Raw genomic sequence first — 13,881 nt, 5'->3', positions numbered from 1 at the left:
AGACAGCTTTTGTAGGGTTACCAAACATACACACAAATATATTTTATGTTCGAGGCATGTGAGCTGTAGATCAAATGCCATGAATCGCTGTCTAGTGTTTGGTCTGGGGTGGAGTTGGCAGAGGTGGGCACACCTCTCTTCCTCACTTGTTTTTCCCGCCGGTTCTCCTGCCCAAAGTGGGGGGTAGAACCAGTGGGGACCAGTTGCTGAGTACGGCAAGTGGTCTGGAGAAGCTCACAAAGGTGGCAGGCCTTTGGAGCTTCCCCTGCCCATTCAGGGGAAGGGGACCTAGAACCTCGTCCCAGGATGTGCATTGTTGCAGGCCCTCTATAGCGGATGGCTCTCGACCCAGGGGTCCAGCAACATGTCTGGTGGGTGGCAGCCTAAGCCTAAGCCACTCAGTCGGGACACTGGTTGTGGGTCGAGTTCAGGGGGCATTTCTAAAATGCCCTCTGTTGTGCATTTTACATTAAAACCCACACTGGCATCAGTGTGCGTACAATGTGCTGAGAAGTTTGTTATGAAACTTCCAGACTTCAGTGTAGCCATCATGGTACGGTGGAGTTTGTAATGACAAACTCCCAGCACCATATACTCTTTAATGGTACACTGCACTTACAATGTATGAGAATGCACTCGGACACTGTAGGGGCACAGGGCTCATGCCTCTGTGCCCTCACCACTGGCATAGTGCACCCAGCTAGAGGGGTGACTGGCCTAGGCCAGGGCAGTGGTTGGTAGGCATGGCACACAGGGATGTGTGCCATGTCGACTTATCAATTTTGATCTGCACCAAGACACGCAGCCTGCAAGGCTGTGTTTTTGTGAAAAAGTACAAGCCCCTAAGGGTGGCACGATTGGTGCTGCAGCCCTTAGGAGCCTGCTCTGGTCACAGTGCCCTGGGTACCATTTACCAGGGACCTACCTGTGGCCAGAGTTGCCAATTGGGTTTTGTTTTGGGGAAGGAACACAGGCCCCGGGGGTCCTGATTGGCAGGGCCCCAGAGCACATCAAGTCAAAGAGCATCAGTAGTGTGGCAACAAAAAAAAAAAGGTGGGGGGGCGTTTACTGCAACAGAAACCCACTTTCTCACAGCCTTCTTGTAAGTCCTCAGCAAACAGGAGCGGTGGACCATAGTAGGGGGTGGGAGGATCTCAATATAGTTATGGACGCCACAGCAGATAGGTCTGATCATAGGTTCTCTCAAACCGGGGCGCTGTCCGGGCAGGGGAGGGGAGGGAATGGCATCGCTCACGCGGATTGGTTGACATGTGGCTGGTGGCTCACCCACAGACCTCCCAATTCTCCTTCTATTCACATGCAGGGGTACATATGCCAGACTTGATCACTTGATGGGCACAACGGAACTTAATGCACTGGTGAGAGAAGTGGACAGAACGGAGACTGCGCTCTCCGACCATGATGCAGTGATACTTTCCCTCCAGCTTCCTGTATCACGGAGGCCAGGGGGAGGCTGGCTCCTCAAAGAAAATATGCTCCACAATGAATCAGTGAAGGAACAGATGCACAAATGCATTAAAGATTTTAAAGAGCCAATGACAGAGCGATCACTTCTTTACCTTCTCTATGGGGCCCCTCAAAGTGGTGGTGAGAGGGGAGCTAATCGCTATCTCATCAGCAGACAAAGAGCGCAAGGAGAAGAGGTAAGCCCTGGTGGCACAAGTGACGGAGCTGGAGCAGGTGCACAGTAGGACAGGGGCGCCGAGAGTTTGGAGGCAGCTGAAGGCGGCTCGGACACAGCTAGCGGGGCTGGACATTGAGCTGAATACACGGCGCTTCGCCTTAAACATTCCTATTATGTGGGAGGGGACAAAACAGGATGCATGCTAGCAAACCAACTCGGGGCTTGCATCCCATGGGAAAGGATTCAATCTATCCAGATTGACACTGGAGCCAGGTGGTTCAGACAGATGAAGAAATAGCGAACACGTTTAGGGATTTCTACGTGGACCTGTATGCCAGAGAGGCCCACTCGGGTTCACTCATGACAGCATACTTGCAGGGAGCTGACAAGATGAGGCTGAACGGGCAATTCGCATAGAGGAGGTTATTGGAGCGATCTCCCACCTTAAACTTCTGAAATCTCCGGGTCCGGATGGCTTCTCAGCAGGTTTCAATAAATCCTTTAATCATGTCTTGGCTCCGCTTCTGATACGACTTTTCAACTCCTTTGCAGGGGCGGGATCGTTGCCTCCCGAGATGCTCTCGGCATCAATAGTGGTTCTCCCTAAGCAGGGGAAGGATAAAGCCCGCTGTGGTTCCTATCGTCCAGTGTCACTTCTTAGTGTGGACCTCAAGCTGTTCACTGGCATTCTGGCGACGCGTTTGGGGCCCCTGATGCCTGGCATCATCGAACCCGACCAGTTTGGATTCATACAGAACAGACAGAGCAGTGACAACACCAAACGTATCCTTCACTTAGTAGATAAAGCCCATCTCACGAACCTGGATTCTCTTCTCCTATCGATGGATGCCAAGAAGGCATTTGACCGGGTCGACTGGGATTTTTTTGACAAAGTTCTGGTCCATTTTGGACTGGGGGGAGAGGTTTAGGGTTTGAGTGGCAAGCTGCTATGGGGCCCCCACCGCCTCCATAAGGGTAAATGGGTTGTCATCTCAATCCTTCGTCATCCAGTGCGGGACGCTGCAGGGGTGCCCGCTGTCGCCGCTGCTCTTTGTCCTCGACGTCGAACCGCTGGCCCAGAGGATCAGGGACAACCCGAGCATCACTAGAATTCCCTTTGGAGGGAGAGACATACCATAAGCCTCTATGCAGACAATATCATTGCATCACTTGAATCCCCAGGGCGTTCAGTGCCGGCTTTCCTGCAAGAACTGGAATCCTTCAAACAGGTCTCCGGTTTCCGTGTGACCGTGGGAAAATACATGATTCTACAACTTCATCAAGACCGTGCTCAGTCGGGGAAGGGGAGGACCGCCTTTGAGGGTATTAAGACCCTGGAGTCCATTTCTTATTTGGCTCCGACTATACAGCGGACATTTACACTGAAATATACTAAGCTGACCCGGCAGGTCAAAAGGGAGCTACAGAGCTGGAAACAACACCCACTGTAACTGCTGGGCCGCGTAGCGGCGATTAAGATGTCCATTCTTCCCAAGGTATTCTATCTATTTCGAATGCTGCCTCTATGGCCTCCAGAGGGGACACTACAAAAGGCGATATCTCATTTTGGCTGGGCTGGGGCTCTCCTCGCATGCGTAGGGAGCTGGGCTATCTGAAGCAGGAAGAGGGAGGCTTGGGTATCCTGAATCTGGTAGACTACTTCATGGCATCTCAACTGAGATGCATGTTGGAATGGAGCAGGCCGGAATCTGAAAAGAGATGGCTGTTCCAGGACAGAGCGCTTGCGAAGCTCTCCTTATGGAAAGTGCCCTTTCTGAAACAGGCGGATAGCCCAAAGAACCTCCAGGGCTTCCCTATAACAAATATATGCTACTGCAGGTGTGGGACAGGGTGGCCAGCTGACGGGGATTGACAACTTTCCCTTTCCCAATGACTCCCTTATTTAATAAGAGGGAATTCACCCCGGGATATGATGAGGGCTTTCTCAGGTTGGAGAGCTCGGAATGTAAAGATGCAGGGCACCTGTTTGATGGGGAGGGGATTCTTCCATTTTCCCAGGCACGCCACGACTATTCCCTGTTGGAGGCAGAAAGGTTTCTCTATCTCCAGATACGACACTGGCTCCTGCAGCCAGAGGTCCGGGAGAATGCACTTAGGAAGCTGACACCCTACGAGAAATGGTTCGTAACGAAGTGCAACGATAAGAAGCTGATCTCCGAGCTATATGAGATGCTGTGCAGGCCGGCCCCATCACACCTCACAGCTAGCCAGAAAAGGTGGGCGCAAGAACTAGGGAGGGAGCTCATCAAGAAGGAGTGGAGGGAGATTTATTATAGGGCCAAACATACTGCGCGAAACACTGCTAACAGGGAAACCGCCTTCAAGATTGCCACATACTGCTACCTGACCCCGGCGCGACTCAAAGGAAATCCGGACCGCAGCCCTACTTGTTGAAGGGGGTGTGGTGAGGAAGGCACGCTGATACACATACTCTGGGAGTGTAAGGAATTGGCGGTCTACTGGCCCCGAATTCTGGATGAAATAGACCAGCATTTCGAGACATCGATCCCACGATTTTCGGCATATGTAATACTAGGGCTCCCCAATTCGTTAATTTTTCCCCTGATATCCCGCAAAGGAAACAGATGGGATTGGCACTGGGGGCGGCAATCCAGAATATTTTATCACATTGGGGAAGGCAGATGGGGGGTGTCTGCATAGGCTTTTGCACACTATGGGGGTGGAACGGATACAGGCCTCACTCACAAATTCTGCCTCGAGCTTTGGGGACTGATGATTTCCCTTTTGTCCACCGAATTTAATGAGGTCACATGCCCCAAATACCTCCGCCTCCTTAGACTCACAACATCGGCAGCATCGATTACGGCCCCTGACTTGGACCACCAGGCACGTTCAGTTCACTAGCTCACAGTGCATTTAAGGGTCAGACACACCAGTTTGGGGGAGGGAGGGGGGGATAAGAGGGGGGGGGGGGAAGAGTTCAGTTAGGACATCGTTAGCCCTTGCTGAGACCTGCGGCCTCCTTTCGCACACTGATATGTGGTTGAGTTGAGACATGCCGTTCTTTGTTATGGATCCTCCATTGCTTAACCCCATTGTACGCAGCCGGCACATCATAGGTTGTAGGCGGCATGCTGTGTATTGCATCTATACAGGTAGCCCATGACTGAGGATCTGTTGTATGCTTAAAAGTTCTCGGAATAGCCACTGGCCCGCTGGGTTGTAGGCGATGGTACATTGTATGATGACATAAAGGTGTCTTGTTAATAATAAAAATTGATTTAATCCTGAAACATTTGAACATTTCTAAAGTTTCTTGCCAAGTGGTCACAAATGGGACTATCTGTCTAAATGTCAAATTCCACATGTGGCTGTGCACGGAAGATTCCACTAGTCACCTAAGGAAGAAACACTGGGAATTGATTTAAGAACAGCCATGTAACAACACTCCATTCTAGGTCTGGATGTTGGCAGTGAAAGTTGAAACTGGTAACTTTTGGATTTGAAGGTTTGACTCTAGACGTCCGCTGTAACTGTGCCATTGTCATATTTCGAACCGACAGCCTAGTGCTTCAATGAAAAATGTAAGTTGTGCTCACACTAAAATGAGCAGGATAGGAGTGCTATTTTAAAAATGGGTCTGAAGGCAGCCTGTTTGTGCGTTGTTTGAAAACCTATTTTCACCTAACTTTGGTTGGGAGATAAGTAGAAAGGTCAATCTTGCAGCAGATATGTATCACAGGCAAATAAACGGTCATTTTAGTTTCGTATGCTTCAAAAGTGTTTCTTTAAAAGGGTGGCTTTTTTCTTCTTTGGCTTTATTAATTTTTCCTGCATTTGAATTTTTTTAGTTTCAATCTGATGGATGCAGCAGACCAGAAGATAAGGAAAAGTTGGTTAGTATTTTCTTTTTTTTTTAACATTGTTGAAACAATTCCATGTTACCGAAAATTCTAAAAATGTGAATTTTATGAAGTGACTGTAGCAGTTTTTAACCTAAGATGAACTTGTGCAGATTTTGAAGGTTGCCTATAGTTTGCATTGCCATGCTAAATAATCTTAGGATTGCTATATGCTCCGAGTTTTTCTTTCATTATTGGTTGTGATTTAAAGCATTTTGATTATGGGTATAAATTTGTTCTCATTGATGAATAGTGGGCGTGAGAATCTCCCGAATGATTTCCAGTGGTTAGATAAATTTCAACCATTCCTCCCATTACCTTTTTAGGTCTCGCCTGACCCAGCGCATGCGCTGGTCTGGCGAGACTTATTGAGAGGGCTCCAAAAAGTGCTACCAGGCCAGCCTAGAGCTACAGTGCATGTGCGCGGGCGCGCGCGCGCCGCGTTTTACCGCGATTACTTTCACTTTCGGCCGCGCGGCCGCTTTGATGTTTGATCGTGATCGCGATTGCGATCACTTTAACTTTCGCGGCCACACGGCTACTTTGCATAGCCAATAGGTCTCGCTTTTGGGACCTTATAAGTATTTAGTTATATAACTGTTGCATGGCTAAACACTTGAAAGGTCCCAAAGGCGAGACCTATTGGCTATGCCAATGCTTGTTGTTTGTTTGATGTACTGCCCATAGTGGGAAGGGTGTCCCCAGACATTGGTCCAAAGCTCACTGTGCTACTGGAACCTAGCTACACCTGAACCCCAAACGGGGTAGCAAAGCCGGTCTTGGATTGCTTGTGTACCTGGTCAGGAAAGAACTGGCCTGGCAGTTTGGGCTGGACTGTTCCTTTTAGAGCAGGGTCAAGACTGATTTACGTGTGGCTGGGTCCAAACTGAGATGGCACTGTAGGCATAAGAATGATGAGTTGAAATGCTGGCCCAAGCTATTGCTAATGTTTAGATAAATTGCAAGCATTTTTTTCTTCTCCTTTTGTATTTGAAATGGTCATATAGTGGGTGTAGTCACCCTAAAGGTTAGTAGCGGATTGGCTGCTACCTGTCACTTCACATAACTCACCTTAGTTGAGTATTTAGGAGGCACCCTTGATGCCAGGAAATTCGATTCAGTCTTCGAAACCAAAGGGGCAAGGGTCAGATGAGTACCAAAGCTTCTCCACCAGTGGTATAGGGGCGGCTGGGCGCAGAGTCAAAATCTGAGTTTTGTCCAGTGTGTTTCAATGGAGACTGGGTGTGCTCGAAGCCACACTGCTTGCAGGTAAGTAAATCGGTTGAAGGGGCCAAGCTTTGGGATTAGTTTAAGCACAGGGGGCCAGATACCAGCAGCAAACATACACCTCCAGCGACATAGGGGCGGCCGGATGCAGGGTGCAAACTCAGCATCAGGGAATGGGGTGCAATGCTTTTCATTTAGGATCTTGCTTTCGACAAGCAGGCTACTGGCATCGCAAAGGAGGTTGCAGGAGGGAGACCAATGACAGCAGAGGTAAGTAGAGATGTAGGGGATCGTAGGGGCACTGTTGGTTCAGCTCACCAAGGCGCAAAGGCTTGGAGTGCAGGGGTGCCGTTGGACGTCGGAGTCTTCTTACCGGTGCCGGTCGCTGTCATGGGGGCCTCTGGATTCAGGCTGCAGGTGTTGTCGTGGAGTCCAGAAGGGATTAAAAAACACTGGACTTGAGGTTAGGATCCCCTGGGGAACCTGTTCTGGGTCGGTGGGCCACCTGGACACGGCCATAGATGTTGGTTGAATAGTGGGCTCGCAGGGCATAAGAGTCAGTTGTGTTGGATTATTCGAGACAGAACCGCTGTCCTCGGGGGTTCTGGTCTTGCAGTTCTGACAGTATTTATGGAAGTTGCTGGCTACAGGACCGGCGTTGTCTCCTTGCAGGGTCTTGGAAGCTAGGGACAAGCCGGTAGGGCTGGACCCAAGTCAGTCATCTTCAGTATTTGCTTCATGGTGTCTTCTTCGTCCTTCTTCTTAGGTCGAAGTATCTAGTTTCCAGGCCTGGGGGAGCCACCTAAATACTAAATTTAGGGGGCATTTTAGGGGAGTAGCAGGTAGGGACAATGGGCACCTTTCCTGGGGCGACTAAACTGCTATTATGCCACCCTCCTGTGGAAGTGAGTATAGTCCTAACCCTGATTGGAGGAATCCCCTCATTGTCAAGATGGAGGGGACTGAAAAACGTGCTTAACTTAGTCTTCTCCTGAGAGGTGGAGTTGGTAAAGATGGGCACACCTCCTAGCCTTTCTAAGGTTTCCTCGGTTTTCCCATCTGAAATGAGGGTGTAAACTGCGGGCTGCCATCTGCTGCTAGCAGCCGAGGCTTGGGGTTGCATTACAAATATGGCATGCCTTTGAAGCTTCCCATTCGAGCACTGGGCCCATCCTGGGGGAGGAGGTGACACACCTCTGGCCAGGATGTGCATTGTTTCTCGTCCAGGAGAGCAGAGGCTTGTCAGACCACTGGGCTCCACACAAACCCTGCTAAATCTGTACTGTTTTCAGTGTGCGGTCATCAGGGCAGCAGCCCGTGGGCAGCTCAACTAAAACACACCACAGAAGGTTTCCGATATCTGGGAGTGTTTGTGTCTCCTTGTCCAACAATCTCATAGGCACGCAACATACATCCGCTCCTCGCCAGTCTCCATGATGAGACTACAGAATGGTGTTCTCTACCTCTCTCGCTATATGGCCGCTCAGCCATTTTTAAAATGGTCTCTATCCACAGAGTGCTATACCGACTTCAAAATCTCCCATATCATGTCCCGCGGACATGGTTCGAGCAAATCAATGCCCTACACAATAATTTCTTATGGGGGGGAGGGGCGATTAGAGCGGCACTGCAGACGTGCGCAATCCACTTATTGCGGTCGCATCTTCGCTGCTGACGTTTACTCCTACTACGTGGCTGCTCATCTTGTAGTTATCAATGACTGGTGGTATAATTCACCTGCAGACCCGGCGTTTGCTCTAGAACACACTGCCATGGGGAGGACCCCCCTTTTACGGTTACTGTATAGTACACAGAATCTTGACTTTCTACCACACGCTAGTCGAACAAAGATGCGACTATGGCGATATACCGTCCGGCGAATGGGATGGCACATGCGGTTGACGCAGACGCCCCTATGGCATGGTAATTATCTACAACTGAATGATGCAAGTGATGCCCACCGCAAATGGTAAAATCAAAATAGAGATGAAGTGATAACAGTTCACTAGCTTGACTAATAATGTGCGCTACACAGTACTTGTGGTCTGCCTGTCCCACATGTGATAGGTATGAAAAGAATCAAGCGGAGTGGCTTGAACTAACCGTGTACACGCGCGCATAGCTGCTTGTATTGTGTCTTGATCTGTTGTGTTTATTTTAAAAAAAGAAAAGAAGCTGAAACCTACCCAAATCCTTGATTGCAAACGCATCTTTTAAACTTCCACGGCACTTGCCTAATCCACTTTGTTCGTCTCTCCCCGACACTCCCCCCTCCCCTGGCCCTAGCCAATTGGCTGCAAGGAGGAGGAGTAAAGAGGGCGGGGCTTGGCTTCAAATGCTTGCAGCAGCGCAGCGGGCGCGCGCAGCGGGCGCGCCTAAGGCAAGCCCGTCTGCTCCCGTCCGCGTCCAGACGGAACCCGGGGCCACAGACTTTGGTCAAATCACTACGTACTCCTCCAAATTCTTGCGCTCGCTAGCCAACTGCTGCTCACCCCTCAACCAATCCACTGAATACCACCTTAGGGAACATAGCATCTATGCTCAATCCCTTGACCATGTCACCCTCTTGCCCGTAGCTCTCAACCCCCCACCACCGCTACCCTCACAACCATAACGCCAACCACTTTACGTATACTCTATCTCAACACTCGCTCATTGGTCAAACACCAATTGGACATCTTCCTGTTACTTAGCCTTGAGAAACCTGATTTGCTCCTGATCACGGAGACCTGGCTCACTCAGGACTCCGCACCCGACATCTTAGCAGCTCTCCCCTCGGAATACTACATTTTAGCTGCAATCCGACCTCAGGGCAAAAACGGCGGTGGAGTCCACAAGAAACACGTTTTTACTGCCCTTAACCCTCTGATCTTCCCTGAGGTGGAGAATTTAGTGATCAAATTAGAGGCCACTACTGGCTCTATTGTCCTGGTGTTATTATATCGACCCCCCCTTGCCATGCCCACCTTCCCCTCAGCCCTTAGCGAACAAATGGCAAACCTGTTCACCAACTACGCTAGCATTATCCTGATAGGCGACTTGAACTACTGGTTCAATGACGACCGGGGTGGGCCTCATGCTGCAGAACTGTCAGAACTGCTGGTTAGCTTAAACTTTACCCAATACGTTTCCTCACCCACCCATGCTAAAGGACACATTTTGGACCAAATATGGTCCTCAAACCTTACCCTTTCGGCACTCACTGTTTCACCCTGTATGTGGTCTGATCACCACCTTATTAATTTCACGATTTCTACTAGTTCGAGGCATGTGGGCTGCTGAATTCATATCTGTGCATAGATCGCCGCCTAGTGTTGGGTCCGGATGATTGCACATTGTTGTCCTGGAAGAGTCTTCGAAGTATCCTGAGATGGGTGACTCCTCCCCTGGACCACAGTGCGCATGGGCATCCTCTCCATCCCCAGATTGTTTTTTTCCGCCATTGGGTTCGGATGCAACTATCTTAGCTCAACTTCAGAATACTTAGTTTTAGGCCAAAAGGCCTATAGTTTTCGTCGGTACAGTTACCGTTCGGTTTCGACTACTAGTTCTAGTGCTCCACACCCTCTTCAAAATTTCGGACCGAATTGGTCCAAACTTCGACACTCGATCGACGATGGAATCGAGAACTCCGTTCAAGAGGTGTCCGTTGTGCCACGCCAAGTACCCTCACATCGACGTCCACCCGGTCTGTAACAAATGTCTCTCGCCGGATCACGACGAGTCGAAATGCATGGCCTGCGCGCGGTTCCGATCCAAGAAAACTCTACGGAACCGACGGGCAGCGAGGCTCGAGGCGCAGCAGGCAGCGCCCGCACCCACCAACATATTCAGCACCGAGGACGAGGACGCCGAGAGCGTGGAAGAAATACTATCTAGCCCCGCTTCAGAGCATGGTTCCCGATCGGACGAAGATGACGAAGAGCTCTTTCGACGTGAAGAAGCAGTCGACGAGGTAGGGGACTTCGACGAAGCCTATGGGGCTGAAGAAGACAGCTCTCCCGAGGAGCTAGGCCTATCCGTCGAAACGGAGGCCGAAATTAGTAGTCAGGCTCCGGTCGAGGGATTGCCTTCGGGCCTTACCCAAGACCTAATCCATGGTTCCTCGACCCCGCCTTCCGGCCCGGCATCGGACACTAAACAAGAGCCAATATTACCCAAGACGACCGGGTTGTTCAACCCTGCCACATCCATTGCTCCAGTCCCTTCAAAATCGAAAGCGAAACTGGTGGTGGTCGGATCAAAGGCGTCGAAACAGTCCACTGCCCCGGCGCTGAAGAAAGTCGTCGGCTCCGAACGCGTACAGAAAGACTTCGGCGCCGAGCTCACCGCAGCAGACGCGGTCGACGCACAAAAGAAGCGCGCCCTCTGGCACCACAAGCATCTTCAGAAAGGACTGTCAAGACTCTGCCCATGCTTAAAGGGGTTCTGAAGCCTGCCAAAGACATTTTCAAGGACACCACAAGAGCCCGGTTGTTAAACCCCAGGATTGAAAAGAAATATAAGCCTGCACCTGGTGACCCTAAATACATTAGGGGTCAGTTGCCATTACTCTATGGTGGTTGCCAACGCTCGTAAAAGAGCCCACTCACAGACAACTGGTGATGCTCCTCCCCCAGACAAAGAGTCAAAGGTCCTTGAAACATCGGGCAAACGTGTTGCAGCGCAAGCAGCCAATATCCTGCGCATTGCCAATACACAGGCACTCCTGGCACGTTATGACAGGTCACATTATGACACGCTGGAGTCACTGCTCCAACACCTACCGGAGGAGTATAAAGAGTCAGCCGAACTCCTCATTAGAGAAGGACAACTCCTCACTAATGCGTCCATAAAATGCGCCCTAGACGCAGCTGACACAGCGGCCAGGGCAATAAACACAAGTGTCATGCTGCGACGCCACGCCTGGTTACGCATCTCAGGCTTCAAACCCAAAACAATATCCTCAACTTACCGGTTAACCCGGAACTTTTATTTGGCCCAGACGTTGACACTACCCTAGAGAAAATAAAAAAGGACACAGATACTGCCAAATCTATGGGGGCGCTACAAACCCAACAATTTCGTAGTGGCTCCTTTCGTCGCACTGGAAATAGGGGAACGTCAAGGGGTCAGGGGTCACAACAACAGTATGCTAAAGGTGGCACACAAACCACCTACGACAAAAACAACAGGGGTGGATATCGTGGATCCAGCACCAAGGGCAGGGGACGTGGATATGGCAACACCAGGTCCTCCCCAAAAAACAAACAGTGACGCCCTCTCCCTACCCCCCCGACCACTTAACACCTGTTGGGGGACGACTCCAGCTGTTCCTGCCCGCATGGAAGAACATCACCACGGACAGGTGGGTCAGGGACATCATTCAACATGGGTACTGTCTAGAACTAACCTCCACTCCACCCAACATACCACCAAAGCACCGTCCTATGTCAGCCGAACACTTAGATTTACTCCAGCAAGAAGTGCTTGCTATGCTCGCAAAAGGAGCCATAGAAGAAGTGCCCATTGCCCAGCAGGGCACAGGGGTGTACTCTCTGTACTTCTTGATCCCAAAAAAGGACGGCTCGCTCAGACCTATCCTAGACCTGCGACCCCTAAACCTATATATACTATCGGAGCATTTCCATATGCTCACCCTCCAACAGGTTCTCCCACTACGCAGTCAGGGGGATTTCCTAGCTACGCTAGACCTGAAGGATGCATACTTCCACATACCAATACACCCTTCACACAGAAAATACCTCCGATTCACCATTCAAGGGAATCACTATCAGTTCAAAGTTCTCCCCTTCGGAGTAACAACACCACCCAGGGTCTTTACCAAGTGCCTGGCGACAGTGGCCGCGCATCTGCGAAGGCAAAATATTCACGTCTTCCCTTATTTGGACGACTGGCTAGTTCAGGCCAAGTCAGCACAACAATGTGCCACCCACATGTCCCACACCATTCACCTTCTTCACAATCTGGGATTCTCACTAAATTACCCAAAATCAAGTCTCCAACCTGCGCACGTACAACAGTACTTAGGCGCGACAATCAACACTCTGGCTGCCACAGCTCTGCCAACTTTAGTGAGAACCAACAGCATACAACTGCTGATCTCAAAATTCAAACCTCAACACTCCCTTCCGGTGCGAGTGTTCATGCAGTTAATAGGCATGATGGCCTCCTGCATCTTCATAGTCCCACACGCGAGACTACATATGCGCCCGCTTCAGGAGTGCCTAGCACGTCAGTGGAATCAGGCTCAAGGACAGTTGAAATACCTAGTGTTGGTGAGCGGTCGGGCATACAACTCTCTGCATTGGTGGAATCCACAAAACCTTTGCAAGGGCCGACCGTTCCAAGAGCCTGTTCCACAAATAATACTGACAGCGGACGCGTCTCTCCAGGGATGGGGAGCTCATGTACTCAATTACACAGTGCAGGGACTATGGACTACACAACAAAAGAAGATGCACATCAACCTTCTGGCACTGATGGCAATCTTCCTGGCAATGAAAGCATTCAAAGTACACTTGTGCAACAAAGTCGTGTCGATCCGGACGGACAACATGACTGCCATGTACTACATACAAAAGCAGGGAGGAACACACTCTCCACAGTTGTCTCATCTGGCTCAGAGCATATGGAAGTGGGCCATTCAGAGGAACATATTCCTCATGGCGGAACACCTCCCAGGCAAAGACAACCAGATGGCGGATCTGCTCAGCAGACACAGCCACCAGATGCACGAGTGGGAGTTACACCCCTCAGTACTCCAACCGTACTTCCAGTAGTGGGGTCATCCAGAGATAGACCTATTCGCCACAAGGGAAAACGCAAAATGCCAAAGCTTTGCCGCCAGGTTCCCACATCCACAGTCGCAGGGCAATGCGATATGGATGAACTGGTCCAGCAGATTTGCGTACGCTTTTCCCCCAGCGCCATTGATACCGCTGTTGGCACGCAAACTGCGACAGCACTCACGGACACTCATCCTGGTTGCTCCAACATGGGCACGCCAGCCACGGTACACCACCTTTCTGGAACTTTCAGTGGTGCCGCATCAAAGGCTGCGGATCAAACCCGCGCTTTTGACGCAGAACCATGGAGAAATTCAACACCCAGATCCGCAACAAC

At 50.5% G+C, this 13,881-nt stretch overlaps 1 protein-coding gene across 2 annotated transcripts in view; it reads left to right on the top strand.

Annotated features, from left to right (window-relative positions):
- The window catches only part of THOC2 (THO complex subunit 2), a 1,568,999-nt gene that overhangs the window by 360,606 nt on the left and 1,194,512 nt on the right, over positions 1 to 13,881 (top strand). For both annotated transcript variants that reach the window (XM_085608126.1, XM_085608125.1), the window contains exon 13: positions 5,479 to 5,523. In XM_085608126.1, the coding sequence (XP_085464252.1) occupies positions 5,479 to 5,523 (45 nt within the window). The remainder of the gene's footprint in view (positions 1 to 5,478; positions 5,524 to 13,881) is intronic.

This window comes from Triturus cristatus, chromosome 5_2, assembly GCF_964204655.1.
Source record: "Triturus cristatus chromosome 5_2, aTriCri1.1, whole genome shotgun sequence".
NCBI classification, from domain to species: Eukaryota; Metazoa; Chordata; class Amphibia; order Caudata; family Salamandridae; genus Triturus; species Triturus cristatus.
Note: the sequence above shows the minus strand (reverse complement) of the source record. Positions and strands in the feature narration are given on the sequence as shown.